The sequence below is a fragment of the Bacillus rossius genome, chromosome 3 (genome assembly GCF_032445375.1).
Source record: "Bacillus rossius redtenbacheri isolate Brsri chromosome 3, Brsri_v3, whole genome shotgun sequence".
Taxonomy (NCBI): Eukaryota; Metazoa; Arthropoda; class Insecta; order Phasmatodea; family Bacillidae; genus Bacillus; species Bacillus rossius.
In genome coordinates, this window is record NC_086332.1 from 77,157,741 (window position 1) to 77,174,654 (window position 16,914).

General features: G+C 40.9%; 1 protein-coding gene across 1 annotated transcript in view; it reads left to right on the top strand.

The window, feature by feature from the left end:
• The window catches only part of LOC134531324 (zinc finger protein 16-like), a 331,519-nt gene that overhangs the window by 307,876 nt on the left and 6,729 nt on the right, over positions 1-16,914 (top strand). The window contains exon 7 of the mRNA XM_063367018.1: positions 4,661-4,744. Within this exon, the coding sequence (XP_063223088.1) occupies positions 4,661-4,744 (84 nt within the window). The remainder of the gene's footprint in view (positions 1-4,660; positions 4,745-16,914) is intronic.

Below are 16,914 nucleotides of genomic sequence, written 5' to 3' on the forward strand. Positions count from 1 at the left end.
ACCCATCACAAGTAGATCCTCCGTACTTTTGAGAAATGATGGACACATAAAAAGGAAGCCTGTAGATTATGAAGAAGCTTCGACGTCAACGATTTCGAATTCTTACAGTAATCCTGGTGAAGATTCTGACTTCTACGATGATGGCGACAGTGACTTTGAGGCTGGCGATAAAACATAAGACTTCAGATATCTTAAAAATATCGTTATTAAACATTTCAGAAAGATGTCGGCAGCAGAATAGTTTGATTACACATCATGGAAAGATCCTAACATATTGGTCAATCTGAGACTGCTACTGTTAGCGATTAGAGAAGGAAATGATTCGTACTTCAACGAATTAGTTACCATACACCGTGAACTAAGAAATCCAGGCTTCATACAATAATGACTTGTTTTACTTTCATGTGTATAAATATTAAATAAATTATATTTTGGATTTCAATTGTGATTGTTTTTATTTCTCGAAATCGGATTTCTAACTAATACTGAATTATCATAAAACAGCTTCCTTTTTGTAAAAGTGCTTCCAAAAGTGCTTTCTTTTTAATGTGCTTATTTTTTTTTATGTGCTTCCAAATGGGCTTCCCTTTTATATTGTGCTTCCAAATGTGTTTCCTTTTTGACGAATGTGCTTCTAAATCAGCTTCTTTTTTTGATTGTGCTTCCTTTTTGACGAATATGCTTCCAAGTGTTCTTTCTTTTCGTTGATTGTGGATTTTTATTTTCGCCATTTGGCAACACTGCCCATCACAATCCCTTTCGCTCTTCCGTCGCCCTTCAACAAAGGGCCATCGTTGGTGACTGAAGTCGCCCAACCTTGGACACTACATGTTTCCTTCCGATCGTATCTCGTTAACGTTAAGCTAATCTAGCTCAAATAAAAAAAAAATCATTTAATCATTAAACCAAAAATTTAGTGTTCCCAAAACCATAGAAACCGGAGATTCTTCTGCTAATGCGTGGGTTCATGTTATGTTATGTGTTCCAGCGCTCGGACCGAATTCCCTACTAGCTTGCACAGATGTGGCAGTCGGGTACAGACGTATTTACACTTAACTTAGAAAGTTAAATATAGGACTGTCATAATTTATAATTACGATCATGTAATTTTCGCGCAATAATCTGATCGCTCAACAGACTGCAATAAGCGATTGGCGGCCATCTGCAAGCGAAGTCATTGCCCTATTTGGCCGGCCCATTCAGGACACGTTTGCTTCCACACTGGATGTCTATGGTTGCCGTGCTGACAGTAGACATGCACCTGAAAGAAACCCACCCCAACCACGAGGCACAGACAATGCTAAAAAGTAGGAACACACTGCTGATACGTAAATCTTTTCGGAAAAATGCATGGTACTACTTATCATCCCCGAAAAAAAAAAACACGTTACTATGAACGAAAATAATTTAGAAATACGCAAGTTAGAACCATCGTAACATAGAAAATCATAGCTTAGAAATACCGTCAGCTTAGAATCGTGAAATGATATTGCCAAACTTTGTGTACAGTCATAACGTAGAAAATTGTTCGTTGTGTGTTTATATGTTACGACAGTTCACAGGGACGATAGCCACAATTACAACCCGAATTGTTCTGAAGTAAAAGGTTAGGTTAGATTAGGTTCGGTCAGTGTTATTAATAACAGTTATAATAATTTTTTTTTCCTGGTGAGTAGTTAGGTTAGGTTACCGTAACTAAATTGAAAGGTTGGTTAAGTAAGATTAGTGTCATTCAAAATAATTTATGGTGGTTCAGATCAAATGATTAATGAAGCAATCCCAGGCAGCCATATCTGACCGGCCAAAAGGTATGTCATCATCACCATGTTAGTCCCGGGGGCCGCATGCTCGCACTTGGAATGGATCCCTGGGTCCACTGGAGACTGCAGCCCATAACCTCCAGTCATGATCCTAGTTTACTTTTCGGTTATGAGGGGATTTGGGGAACATGGCTATTATCTCCGTAGAGGTGTGGGAGTTAAATTGGCCCTGAGGCAAAAGTGAATGTGTTAGGTTAAATTTTAATTTCGAGTCGCCTCGGTGTGTTTAGTTACTCTAAATTGCGTGGGATTCCCAGCCCTTTCGCTAGGGGGGGGGGAGATGACTTTAATGAGTTTTATAGTTTTCCGAGCAGTGGGCTTGTTATGCTTGGGCCTTGGTATATTTTATTTATATGTAAAGTTGGTTCAGATTTAGGGCTGGATTAGAATTTACTGAGTTCTGGTTTGCTAGGTGTTGTTTAAGTTCAAGGACCCCAAAACCGTGGGCCAATGACCCCCATCCCTTTACCGGGATTAGGGGCCATGCCTGCAGAGGGCACGAGTCCCCTCGACCCACGGCTGGCTCGGTGTGACCCTAGGGCGGTGCAGTACTGCGGTCAGCATCTCTGCCAACCCCAGTATCGCACCGCGCGGGATGGGATTCTGGTCGGAAAACCACCCAGTGACGACTGCTGTCGTTGGGGGGCCGCTTCCTAGGGTGAGCTGGCTCAGCGGCGAGGCGTGCGCCCCGGGTGTCCAGCCCGGCCTCTTGGATGGTGGTAGAGGCCAGTGGGGCGCTCTGTGGCCCGGTGTGGACCCGCTAGCTCTTGGTCGCGCCCGGCCCCTCTGGCGCCCCTGAGGACGGCAGAGTGCCGGGACAATCTCTTTGCAGGCGGGTGTGCTGGCTCCCGCGCAGCCGAGACCGCCTCCCTCCTGCCGCAGGTGGCAGCACAGACGAGTAGTCTGGGGAGACGAGGAGAGAGCTGCGGTAGTACCTCTGTTGCAGTTTCAGCTGCAGTTTGGGCGCCCACAGACTTGTTGCGACTTGTCTTTTGTAGAGCGCAGTTCAGTGGCCTGTGTGCTAGCATCATGAAGTTCTGAGGCAATCTCGGTGGCGCGGCCCCCACACGCTAGGACAGCCTCGAAGACTGTTCGCTGGAGACATCGGGTGGGGCACAGCGACATTCGCTCAGCTGGACTTGGGCTCGTTGTTGATGCGGTGATGATAACCCGCAATGCTGCCGCACTCCGCAAGTACACTCTCGAGTACTTGGAGTATCTGGGGCTGGGCATCAAGACAATGTCTTGTAGGTGGCTACTATTTGGAAGCAGTTGGCGTAGTTCAGTTCCAGTGTTTCTTTTTGTATGCACTTCCGCTGCGTTTAGTGACGTTTATGAACTGGGGTGTGTGCTGTGAGCTCGAATCTGCTTGCATAGTCCCGCGCGAATTCGTCAGTCAGCCTCTCCTACTCTGGTCGGGTAGTCTGCCTAGAACCTGAAATATTGAACTGAATCATTATTTTGGACATACGACAGTGCTATTTTGCACTGTCGTCATAGAGACAACCCTAAAGTATCATAAATACACAAACACACAGGGAAAAAAAAAAAAATTCCAGGGGTTTGTCACGCTTGCATGATTACGTGGTAAGTGTGTGAAGCCTTTTTTTTACTCAGCTGAAACATTGGCTAGCACATTGGCTGAAGTGTGGTGTTTGCTGTGTGGAATCAGTTTTAAATTACTTGTTTTATCACAGTGACTGTTTTTAACAACGTAAATTCTAATTAATTCTACAAACCATCACCAGACGTTAACAGAGACCATAGCCGCAATGTTTTGAGTGGAACAGACGGTGATGGCGAGGTTAAAAAATGAATTCAACTACGTCACAGCATGCCGTCTACTGACAATTCCTAGTTCCATGCCAAAATCATCCAATGTCACATGTAACATGAATATATAGCACGGAGAAGTTTGTGGAAGGAATTAAAACACCACACACGAGCACAGTTGGCTGACGACGACGAGAGAGTTGTAACAAAAAACCGCAAATAGAGAAAACCTTTGAAAACACAGCGATAAACAGAGAAACCCAATAATGATACTTAAAAGTTAATTTGGATAACATTAACAAAACAGTTACGCACGTTCGAACACAGTACTTAAATTGAACAGGTATTCTGACAACACAACGACGGCAGCACAGACGATCCCAGTAGGCTTCCTATGAAAAAATAGTTACGACGTTTCGGGAACTGATATCTGTTCCCGTCATTATGCACAGACTGGCCTCTTTTCATTAGTTGCAGGAACAATTATTATAATGCGTGTGCTTCGTGCCCAGGTTATTGTTTCCCCCGTGTTAACAGCATGGAAGGGTGTTGTCAGTAAAGAATCATTGATGTGTGACATCAAAGCTGTTGGTACACGGCATTTGGTGAGAGTACTTCGTGAATGTAACTGACTGAAATCGCATGGAACGGAGATGTGTAACAACCGCGGTGCTGCCATCTGTGGCGGATGACGCGTAACCAAAGTTCACAAAGCTAAAGGGAAACTTTAAAGTATTAACTATTTAGTGAATGTTAGCAATATGGGCAGTATTTCCAAAAATATTTCCTTGTCGCAAATCAGGTCAAAAGCCGGGGTTATTATTTTTTTTTCAAGTTTTTTTTCGCTTCAGTAGGAGCTCGTTTTATTATATGGTTAAAAATTTGTGTTTGCAAATGGATATTATTTGTTTGTTGACGTAGCTGCTCCGGCGACGATTTCTCTCGGCGGGTGCGGGAAGCACGTGTGATCCGCGTCAGGAAATGTGGCTGGAAGCTGCGGAGCGTCGCCGCTGCGTGCGGAGTGGGAGGACGTGGTCGTGACCCGGTGCTTGCCCTCTTGTTCGCAGGCGACAAGCCGCACGCGTGCGAGCTGTGCCACAAGAAGTTCGCGCTGGCCTGCAACCTGAGGGCGCACATGAAGACACACGAGGGTGAGTGGCCTTCCCCCCGCGCGCACTTGCCTTCACTCTCCGTCCTCTTAGTGAAGCTCGCGGTGGCCTGCGAACTAACGGCGCTAGTAGTAGTTGAGCCCAGCATTAAATCATTGTGTTCAATGAGAGTTTCGTATCAAATATTATATCATTCCTGATTCCGTCTCAGTTTTTGAAAAAAAAAAAAAAAATCCAGATTACAATTTGTTCATTCGCAGGCCACCGCGAGCTTCACTAAGCCGACGAGACACGCCAAGGCAAAGTATAGGAAGTTGCCAGACCTCTATATATATGACCGCGTGCCCGCGTGCGCGATCACATGACTACCGGGTGGAGTTCGTGGCGTGCGCCATGTTGGCTACATGCCCAAGTGTATAGCACGTCCCATACAGTGCCCCTAGAGCGCATATTAAAACTCTCTCGATCATTCATGTTTCCCAAAACCAAACAAAAAAAGTTTTTTTTTTTTTTTACCAGTAACATTTTACTCAACTTGTGCTATCTCTCATACATTAAAAGATACGGGTGTCGCATGAATCGAAACAGCGCAGCTGATGCGAAGCAAACTAAATAATTTTCTCAGCAATGACATCAGTGTGACAAAATTCGCGGACGCGTCATTCTTTTCGGACTGAAAGATTTTTTTTCCAATCGCATCGCGGGCACCACGTGACTGAAATGTTCGTCTTAAATGGGTTTTCTAATAAAGGTTGGAAAGGTGAATTAGTAAATTATTAATGCTTAGTATACTTTTAAAGCTCTTGTTTACTAACTTAATCTGTTAAATATTTTAAATGTGCTCCCACGCAGTGAATTTTCCCAAATGAAATTTAAATTTAGATTAAACACATTTAAAACCTGTCGATAAAAAATTTTTAACGTTGTTTTCTGTCTTTGTCGTATATGCGGTGCATATGTAACTGCCAGAAAACTTTAATATGTATATGTATATATACACATATATATATATATATATATATATATATATATATATATATATATGTAAGGGTTTAATTTTTTTGGTCGCTCCGCGAAAAAATAAGATTGTGTGCGCGAATCCTTCAGTTCTCGCCAGAGATGTGTAACATATAATCTCTATAACGAGCAAATTATTGTGTTCTCAAGTTGTAAATACATTTGTAATACGAAACTCGGAAATTAAATTTAACGGAGAATTATTTTAAATAACGCCGGGCGTGATAAATTTACGCAAATTATGTTTTCAAGTACATATCGGGATGTGAATCACATGTAGTCTCCCGCCGCTAGAATTCGTTTAAAACCTATACAATGAAACGGCTCTGATAAAAAAGCGAAAAAAAGACTTAAAAATTTTACGAAAGACCGGCTTCGAACCTGATTTTTAACCAGAAATTTCATTAAAATACTGCCCTTTTTGTTCAAAATCATTAACCAGTTAATACTATTAAGTTTCCCTTTATTTTTGTGAACTTTAGTTCGCTCCATCCGCCACAGATGGCAGCACCGTTGTTACACTTCCGTTGCGACTTTCGTTCCACTCACGAAATTTCTCCTACCAAATACCGTATACCGAGAGATAAGATGTACCACATTAAAAAAAAAGTTCATAAACGCGCGATATATTCTTTCGCATCGTGTCCTTCGCGTCACGTGTGTCGCGAAATTTTAGTTCCAGCGTCATGACGGTCATTACTACACCTTGGATTCACGTCTCGAGGCCACTGGTGACGATAACGCACACGCGACAAGCCAGGGATGTCACCTAGCAATTGGCCGTGTCCCATGACAAGTGATCTCGAGTGATATCGGCTGAACATGGGAAACTTAAATCAGCATGACCATGGACCATAATCGATTCGAACCCATGTTTTACCATTCAGTCAGCTCGGGGCGACGCGCCTATTTAATAGACTTAAGAGTATGAAAAGTCAAATCGTCCCTGTTAAATAGTTGTAATAACATATATTTTTTTCAATTGCGATTTCCAGAGCTTGGAGAATTTTCAGCTCGCTAGAAAGAATTTCAGGGCATAATATTGATATAATTACATGTCAAATTCGTGTCGTCAATACACGTTATAATCTGACCTAATTTCAAAAGCTGCTTTCATGGTATCGTATAGTTATTTCAAGAAATATATATTAAAAAAACACACACAAAGAGTTCAACAAATCTAAGAAATTAAAATTTTTAATTGTTTAATTTTTTGGTGAATATTGTGAGTTCTTAAAACAGTTTGTTTCAATAGTTAATTTCTTACCGCAGATTTGTTTGCATATTGTCCTTATACGTAAGCTTACTCAACAAAGTTTAGAAATAATACTAATTGTATATAGAATTCTGATCATGTTTACTTTAAAGATTAAGTGCAAGTTATAAATATGGAATCTTTTTTGAGGTCCTTATAAGAACATTTTACTAACTTTGGAAACAATAATGATTGTAAATAACTTTGGTCATATTAACTTTGCATATTAAGCGTGAGTGATAAAATTGTATTTTTTTTAGTATCCTTATGAGAACATTTCAATGACTTATGAAATAATAATAGTTCTAAATAATAATAATATTATGCTCCTTTCATTTCATGTTTACTTTAAAGATTTAGTGTAAGTGATAACTATGTAATTTTTTATTATTATTCCGCTATTGGGAACTACAAAACCGCAACTTTGATGCAGTAACGTAGCCAGGAATATGTGAAGGAGGGGGTACATTATGACCATTATTTTTTCAGAAGTTGCCTTTATTATTTATTATTGAATTTAAAAAAAATTGTGTTTCACTCTGAAATCTCAGGGAATAGCAAACTTATAGAACTTCGTTGATAGAAAGCTGTACAATTTATATTATAGTTTGTATTTAAATGTTTTTAAAGCTTTGTTCTTAAGTCAATTGTTTGATTATTTCTTTATTATTTGATACATGAAACACATACATATGTTAAGTTTGTATGAAAATCATACTTTCAGCAACACGTGTTCTAATTGGCTTTAAGTGTGCAATGCCTACAATGGCGAGGAAACACGTCATTTTAACCCACTAAGGATTAAAATAATACTTCCAAAATAATCCCTGCCAAACCTTGTGTAGCTAAGTTGCTATGATTTTCTTATCCGGTCTTTGCTATTTCTTTTAATCCTGGGGGTCGGACCACGCGGACTCCCCCCACCCCTCTGGCTTCGTCCCGGTGCGACGCATCCCTAGACTATGACTGACCTTGAACTTCACTTGGGGCCAGCTTCACCTCCGCCTATCGCAGGCCGGGAGGTTCTGACGGCTCGCCGGACCGTGGCTTATTTCGTGTTTATTGCCCGCCGGGCCCATGTCGCGGCAGCAACGAGCGATAATCGATTGTAACGCGAACGAGGCCTCCCGAAAAATGTGGGTGAGGTGAAGGGGAAGCTTTTGCTTCTGGCGGGGAGGGGGGTAAAAAAGAAAAGGAGGCAGGGAGTTTCGCACACGGCTGCCTAATGAGGCTTTTACTGCTGCCTTCCTTCTGACGCAACGAAACATCGATGCGAGACTGCGAACACAACGTGGTTGTACGTCTGTGTGCATTCATAAATGACATCGTAACTTTAGGGCCATGTTGGCGGGCGAAACATTAGTTGAGCGGAGGATTTTTTTTATTATTTTTGGTGCTCGGAGGGAAGAACAAGAAAATGATTAACGTTTGCCTCGCAGCCGTGGTCAGTTTTACGATCGGCTGCGTTACGCTACCTGCGGTAGCGGCCAATTATGTTCGAGTGATCCGTGGATCGGCCCTGCTGGTACGAGCGGCAGTCTTTCTGCGGGTTTTTATCACCGCGAACTGGCGCCCCTTCGGTTTGAGGGTGATCACACTCCGCCATCCCGGATCCGGTAATATTTTTTATAATTACTCTTCTGGAAATTTCTTCCCTGATTATTGGCACGACAAGGCAAATAAATAGATGTATTTCCGTGCTTGTATTAAAGCTGTTATCGTGTGAAATCGCGTGTATTTATGCCGATCTTAACATGCATAAAAAACAAAAAAATTACACGAATGAGAGTGAAACTCAACAATCTAGACTTACCGAACATGCCTGGTACCACAGTCATGAAATACTCTAGGACAATGCTACTTCACTCATACAGAAAAATTACCCAATAAAAAAGAGAATAAATTAATCAGCATTTATTGTCAGCCATAGAAATGTTATCAGTTCACGAAGTATTGAATTTAAAATAAAATCTGGATAGCTTTAATTAAAAATGAATCTTAGTTACCTCAAAAATAAAATCAAACCAACTACCTGCGCAGCAAGACACCAGCCAATAAGACCAGCTCTTGGGTGCACGGCCAATCAGAGGACTGCTAGCCTGTCATTTTCCGCGCCAGGAGAGAGGGTCGAAGGTATATATTCCATCTGTTTTCCAGACGGTGAAGGTCCTATGGATAGAGACCTGTAAAATTCGTGATTTCAAATCCCTAAAGGATAGACTCCATGATCCTCTATGCACTCGTGCAAATTACATCTGCTGATTGGTTACCGACTCGTAACACCTGTTGACTGGAATGATCGTGATTCGCTAATTCTTATGTTGAAGATTTTTCATTGGCCCAGAGTCCTTCAGATAAACTGTGGCCCAATCACTGAAGCAAAATAATGTCAAAAGTATTTGGACTCTGTCCTATCGCGAAAAGAATCCGCGAGTTTTACAGGTCTCTACCTATGGATCAAGTACTCCAAAGCAAAGTGCACAGGGTCTCTCTGTGGTACTAATTTAAGTACAAGCTCAGGTACTCAAGCAAACAAACAAAAAGTATCCTCAATCATATTGCTTGAGTTGTCTTAGGAAGCCTACTGTTGTCCAGAATATTTATTTTTCACATAGCTGTGTTCACATATGCGTCTCGGTGTTGTCGTGTTGCCCGCATTATTTGTTTGGTACCATTGTTAGGTTTGTCTATTTGTCTCATATTTACTGTTCTTGTTGCTTCAGTCTCATCGTTGTTAACCCACTGTATCCGTTTGTGCTGTAATAATTATTTATTTAATACCTTCCACAGAATTTCCTCTGCTGTCTATGTTTTTAATTTGTTGACATTGGCTGATTTTGGCTTGTATACTCTGTGTTCGGCCTTTTTTTCCTGCTATAGTTATTTAGGTTTCTTATGACATGCAGTGTAATCAGCTCACAAAAATATTAAATCAATCTTCCTGATTGCAAGAACCATTTAAAGAACGTGATTTGCTCTCGCCTGAGTTGGAACAGGTCAGTCAGCCACGTTTCTATATGCTCTGCGCATGCGCCATGGATCCTCTGCTCTCACTTTTCCCGCCGTGAACAAAGAAAAGATTTTATTTTTTATGGCAATGTGTGTTCTCACTTTGGGGTACAGCGTACCTTGGAAAAAACGACGAAACTTTTTTTCTGGAACGTCCCTCATATTCATTCATTCTAAAACGTAGTATTTCGCGGTCAGTCTCACCAACTATTTCTTTGCTTCTTGCTTATTTTTTCTTGGCTGTGATGGTCCATGTGGGCGGCCATGATTAAGGATGTTCTGACCAATCACAGCCCACCTGTAAATGTCCTATGTAAATAATGTGCCAGAACCCCTGCCTAGGGAGAGGGGGATACTGTATAGGCGGAATATGGACAAAAAAACTGTGCGGTTGAGAAATGCCAACATAAAAAAATTAAGTTTTATGTGTGAGGAAAACATAGCAATTTCTTCAATATAATAACATAAATAAAAAGAATATTTGCGAACATTCTTAGTTCAGAATTTATGGAATGGTGTTTTAACGGCGTGGTGTATTGATTATAATGGCCAAATATTACACTTTGGAAATTATTTTGCAATTTTTAAATTATTTTGGTAGCAATGAAATAAGCATGACTGCAAAACAAAATATTGTGTGTGCTTTCCTTTTGCTCGTGTTTATTTTTTGAAATAGTAACTGGAATTTTGATTTTTAATACTCAAAGTTTGAGGCTGTGCAGTTTTTAATATTTTAAACAAAATAGAAAGCATTTTAACATAGTGTTTTGGTAGTTCCTTATTGCAAAATAAATAATCTCAGACTTAATTCGGTTAATATTCCCTGCAACTAACAAAACAAACTAGGTTACCAACATTTACTTTTGAAAAGTTAACGACTTCTAAGTTGTTAAATTGCCTCTAAATCCCCCAAAGTTCTCGGATTTCCAAACAAAATAAGTGGTTGAAGCAGGACACGCAGTTGTTCGGCTCGGCTCGACTCGGCTCGGCTCGGCTCTGCTCGGACCGGTCAGCAATCATATAAATGCATGCTTTCAAATGGAAGGCCGCGCACTTGATCGAAACGGCTCGGTTCATCTCGGCATTTTGCTACCGGCTCGCTTTGGCATCGGATCGGGATTGCTTTTCGACCAACTACTTCCCAAGTTCCGATCAGTCTACAAGGCGACATTGTCGAAAGTGGTACGTTTCGAGAGTACGTTTACTGTGTTGTTATGAACATGTTTACATGTTTTACACACGTAATCATAGTAAGAATGGTGAACATTATTAGTATCACAATGAATAGTTTTGAAACTCACAGCACCTTAATCTATCTACACAAATATATTTTTACCTACTCAAACGCAAACACCTAAACGCCATGTGTTATCATCTTTTTTTTAAGACGTGCGTACTTCTTTCCGCAACAGTATTTTACGTACTATCTCAAAAAACTTGTCACTTGACATTATAAAATACTGAAACAGTTTTCTGATCCTGGAGCAAATCTGGAAACAAATGAGAAATTCGCCATGCCTTTTTTTTAACCTTTAAATTTATATTATGAAGCCAGAATCTTGGCAAACGTTTAACCCATCACACGGAACCGCGATCATTTTCTAATTTCAACAAAATATGTCACTACTTCACATACATGACGTCCTTTTCGGCAGCTGTGTGGGGCTGAAGGAACGGCCCGAGCAATGTCCATCGAGTCTGCGGATGTTGGCGTGATCTGTTCCGAGATGACTAGCGCCGAGCCGAGCCGAGCCGAGCCGAGCCGAGCCGAACAAGTGCGCGTCTTGCTTTAGTTATATCCTTGAGTTGCCACTCCGTATCATCCTTTCATTGTTCCCCAGGCCTTCAGTTGTTATCGCCCTTGAGGATGGCTGAAACAAGGACTGCCGAAACGTCGGGCACATCATTTTCATGGGCGTGGCCTTAGCCCAGAAGCCAAGAAATTGTCATAGTTTTTAATAGTTAGCTTCAAGACGTTTAAATGAGGCACTTCTTTTATTAAATTGCATTCTAAGCGATGTTCAAAGTAAAATGCACGCAATAACGAATGATTTGTTTTAAAAACTTATACGATCAGCATAAACGCAGAATAAATTTAAGACTGAAACCTCATGAGTGTATGGATATACTGTAAGAACACAACTGTGAAAGCCACTGGCGAATCAGTTTAAAGTTCGACTGAAACTCTGTCAAAACAACTATATATTGCCTCTGTTGGTTCTGTTTCAATATGTATCACGAACGTGTGCTCTTTTCTGACGAGTAACTGTATCATTTTTTCTTTTGTTTTCTTTTACATCTGAATATACTTAAATTAATTCTAATTAAAATTACTGGTAAATAATTGACTGCTCTAGTTCTTTGTAAAACAGGGTGCCTTTTTATGTATGAACTGTGTATTTGAAAATGTTTATTTGTTCGAGGGTAGTCTCTAATAGTTTTCCAATGTAACTTCACTGATCTGTAATAGTTTTAACAGATTTATGTCTTACACGTTGATTTGTTTATTTCAGTTTCTTGTCATTACTAATAATTGATGAATTTTTTCTGTAAATTGACTCCAATATCGCTCTTGTATTTGTTGCTGGGATACAAATTTTCCAACCAGATATTTACTAAATATTTTTACCAAGCTGTAAACTCTCACTCAAATCATTATAACAACGGATACTTGTGTGTCTTTTAAACACTTTTAAATACATCACAGTGTAATTTATCCTATCTTCGCTTAGCCGACATTCCGTACTATCCGACGTTCCACCGCAAAAACAAAACCGTAGCAATCGTCAACAACAGCAATAATCTATTTTTGTCATCCGTGGGAAAAAATTTTGAGTACTCTAGTTAAGTTCAGACAATCCTCTATCTGTGTGTTCATTTTTATGTTTTTTTTTCTTTCATTTTTTGTTGTGTAACATCCTAGCTCTCGGTAGACGGCATTTGGTAGGAGTCACTTCGTGAATGGAACGGACATCGTGTGGAACAGAAATGTGTAACCATGGTGCTGCCATCTGTGGCGGAATTTGAAAACACTTTATAGAATTAACTGTTTAATTATTTTTAACAAAATGGGCAAAGGCTATTTTAAAAAAAATTCCTTGTCGAAAATTAGGTTCAAAGCCGTGGTCTAGTATATTTTTCAATTATTTTTTTTTCTTCTTTTTTTCTGCCGTTTTATTAGTGTAAAATTTAGCTCTGCAGATCGAGTGATTTGATAGTCGACGTAGCTGCTCCGGTAACGAATTCTAGCGGCGGGTGCGGAAACTACGAGTGGTTCGCGTCAGGAAATGTTTAAAATACCATTTTCGCGTAATTTATTACTTTCGGCATTATTTTCAAGAATTAAACGTTAAATTTCGTGTCTAAATTTCATATTATAAATGTATTTGCAACGTACATCCGTATGAATTTGCTCGTTAAGGAGGTCATATGTTGCGCATCTCTGGCGAGTACTGGAAAGACTCGCTCACACATTTTATTTTGTTGTAAAACATGATTATTAGGTCTTTAATGTGTAAAATTATAATACATTTTAGAATTGTATAGGCTTTTTTTTCCTAAAACCTCCCAATTATCAGACATGTTCATTTGTGTCGAATACGCGAGGGACCACGGTAATTACTGGTGAAATAATTTATAAAGAGAAGCTCTCGATAGTATCAATAAAAGTATTCAAAAGGCTAGGTGTTACATGCCATGTTGATTACGTTTTCATTCTATCGTCATTGCTACTCTGAAATTCTAATGCGATAACTCCCTTGCGTCTTGTAGTTATATCACCAACACACACACATTTAACGTGTAATATAAAAGTAGTAAAAAAGTCGTGCATGTCTTCGTAATTATTATTATTACTTTTGCGACTTTTTACGAGCATTATAATTAAATTACATTCAGTGGACATCTGTTGAAAATAGTGGAAGCGGAATAAGAAATGCGACGTAGGTACATTGTTCAGAAAGATCCATTAAACAACAGTACTGATGATAAAATGAGAATAATGAACATGATGTGATGCGTAGTTGAGCCTCGAGTGGGAACGCAGACGCAGAGTTACGGAACACGGCTCGTGCGGCGCGCGCCGGAGGGCCCCGGGGGGATGGGGTGGGGGGGCGACTAGGCGGCGGCGCCAGCGAGAAGCCTGCAGATTGCCGGGCCGCAGTCTTCCCTGGAAACCACCGCTCCTCCCCGCCCGCCAACACAGATCGCATTAAGGCACCCGCCCCGTGGACCGCACGCCACTTAAATGGCCATTCTGCCGGAGAAACCGTGCGTCGCCGCCGTCATCCCGCAGGCATGCCAACCGCCCGCCAATTCGGACCGCTTTCCTTGGAAGCTGGAATGTTCCCGAGCATAATACGGCACTGTTACGGTGCGGTCACCCGTCGTCGGGGACAGCCGTGGCATGCGGGCTAAACTGTTGAGATCGCTGGGGTGGGAAGTTGGGGAGTGGGAGTGCTCAGGTATTGCCGTCTTCAGAACTGCGGTCAGAATGAGAGCAAAACAGTTATTTTTCGTTGAAAATGGATTTTATCGCTAATTCCTCGCTGATGTTTTTGTCTACACGTTTGTACAGCAATAGCCACGTCATGATGGCATTTAAAAAAAAAAAAAAAAAAAAAAAACATTATTCAGCCTAGAGAGTTCCTTTTAAGCTGTTTAACTTCAGCATTAGCCTTCAATCATATACGGGTTTGTTTCGCTAACAACTTGATAGCCAGAGTTACTTCAACTTTTGAACAAACTAATATCTACATGGTTCAAATGTTGGATACTGGAAGAACATTCTAACTGATTCTGACAGGGAAACGATTCATTGGTACATTTACCAAGTGTGGTCGATCTCTGGGTTGAAGTATTTCATTTCATTCTTGAATAATTATCACGGGGGAGATTATGAGCTATCACTCGGTCTTTTAAGGCCGGGACGTCTGCCTGGTGGAAGGTGAGTCAAAGATTCCTGATAAAATAACGACCTGTCGAGAATTTTTTATATTGATGAATTTTCTTCTCCGAGCACAGGACTGAACGCTGCCATGTGCAGTATGCGTTTACAAATACTGCAGAAAGAAACTACTTGATAAAAAAAACCTCATATGTATCGAGGTTTCCCGCTTTCCTACGGCGTTATCTGACTCCAATGAGCTAACCACTAAGCAAGATGACAGTGACAACATTACTAACACAAAAATATTTAATTAACACGTACTGGAAAAAAAACAGAGCTCGCTGGACCTTAAGAATTACGAAGAGTCTTGTCTGATTGTGTATACCAATGAGGTCTTCCAAGGTCGATCTAATTACTGTAACGAGTGAAAAACACAGGTCCGGAAATGATAGCCCAATAATTTAATCGCAGTTTTAATTATTTACTTATATTTGCACTATTAATAAAGTCACAGTGGCTTTCTATATTACTCTATTCCTCTTCTCACCGCGCACCTCTGTCCCAACCCACTGCCTCGCACCACTCTCTCGTCCGCCGCACACACAACACTCTGTCCCCGGTGCACCAGTCTCCGTACACGAAGCCCCGCTCACCGTCCGCTGTCGCTCACCACGATGTCACTCGCCCTCTTCACTTCACTTCCCACTCCATTTACACACCAGCCAAGTCCCCACCTGGGAGGGTCTCATATCCCTGCGAAGTGCCGCGTCGTCAGAATGCTCGACTTTACACTCGAAGCTCCGAGAAGAATGGCGTCCTAGCTACGCCACTTCACGCGGACAGGCCTCAGGGTACAGGGAGACAGGGAGAGAGGCGCCGCTCCTAATGGATCACCGCCGAGGAACAGGCGCTTCCTGTCCGGGAGGGGGCCTCCCCTGGATCACCCGCTGGCCGACTGTCCTGCCTCGTTGCCTCGCCAGTATCCTCGTAACAATACATGCTTTGCGCTAGTGCATTTTCTCCTTGTGCTTGGAAAGTGCGGATAATATTCTCTAACTAAAAACCTCGTCACCAAATGCCCACATCTTTCTCATCAAATGCACATCGAAATCGGCAAAAAAATTTAAATGTAAAACAAAAAAAAGTTTTCGGGCATTGTTAAAAATTATTTGTGAATCAATTTTCAGTAAGCAATAAGAGAATTTATTTCAAACTTATCTTCACGCTGTTTCAATATCCTACCAAGGTAACTACAACTCGCCAATTCCTTGTCAGCAGATTTAAGGATTAGCAATCGTTTCAGAATGGCACGTATTATATCCCAATACAATTCGGTTAGTAGTTTCTTTCAGTAAGCACAATCGTTTCAGAATGGCACGTATTATATCCCAATACAATTTCGTTAGTAGTTTCTTTCAGTAAGCACAAATTGGCCTGAAAATTAAATGGTTAATGTTCATTTATGTTTTTAAAATTGACTCACTAACTGTTTCTATATTAATTTCAACAGTAGTATTATATAAAGAGCCGAAAAATAACTTGTTTGAAGTATAACATGGATGGAATTTGCACATTTGTTTTTATAAATTCCTTGTGTTATGTTCACTTATCTTGTTGTATTGAACTTTTCCCTTCTATGATTTACTATGATATGACTTGATTATTGGCTTTCTTTTAATGATGTTATTAAATAACAGCGAAATTATTAACATAATTTAAGCATGTGTACCCGGATCAATCACCATATAGAAAAGAAAAAAAAACAAGTTCACAGTGGCACCAAAAAGGGTTTTATTTGTTGTTTTTTTTTTTTTACTTTCCTTGGCATGCGAGAGTGTAAATCATCACGAGCGCACTGAAGTGCACACCGCTTTCACAAAGCTCGGCTTGTAACGTCTCTCCAGACGCAGCATCAAACGTTGACGGTGTCGGTGTGCGACAGCAGGCCGTCGCCAGGACCAAACCACTCATTTCCCGTTAATGGCACGGACGCGAGGACTTCGGGTTGAATCGGTTGACGAGGAGGTTTGGCGGTGGAGGGAG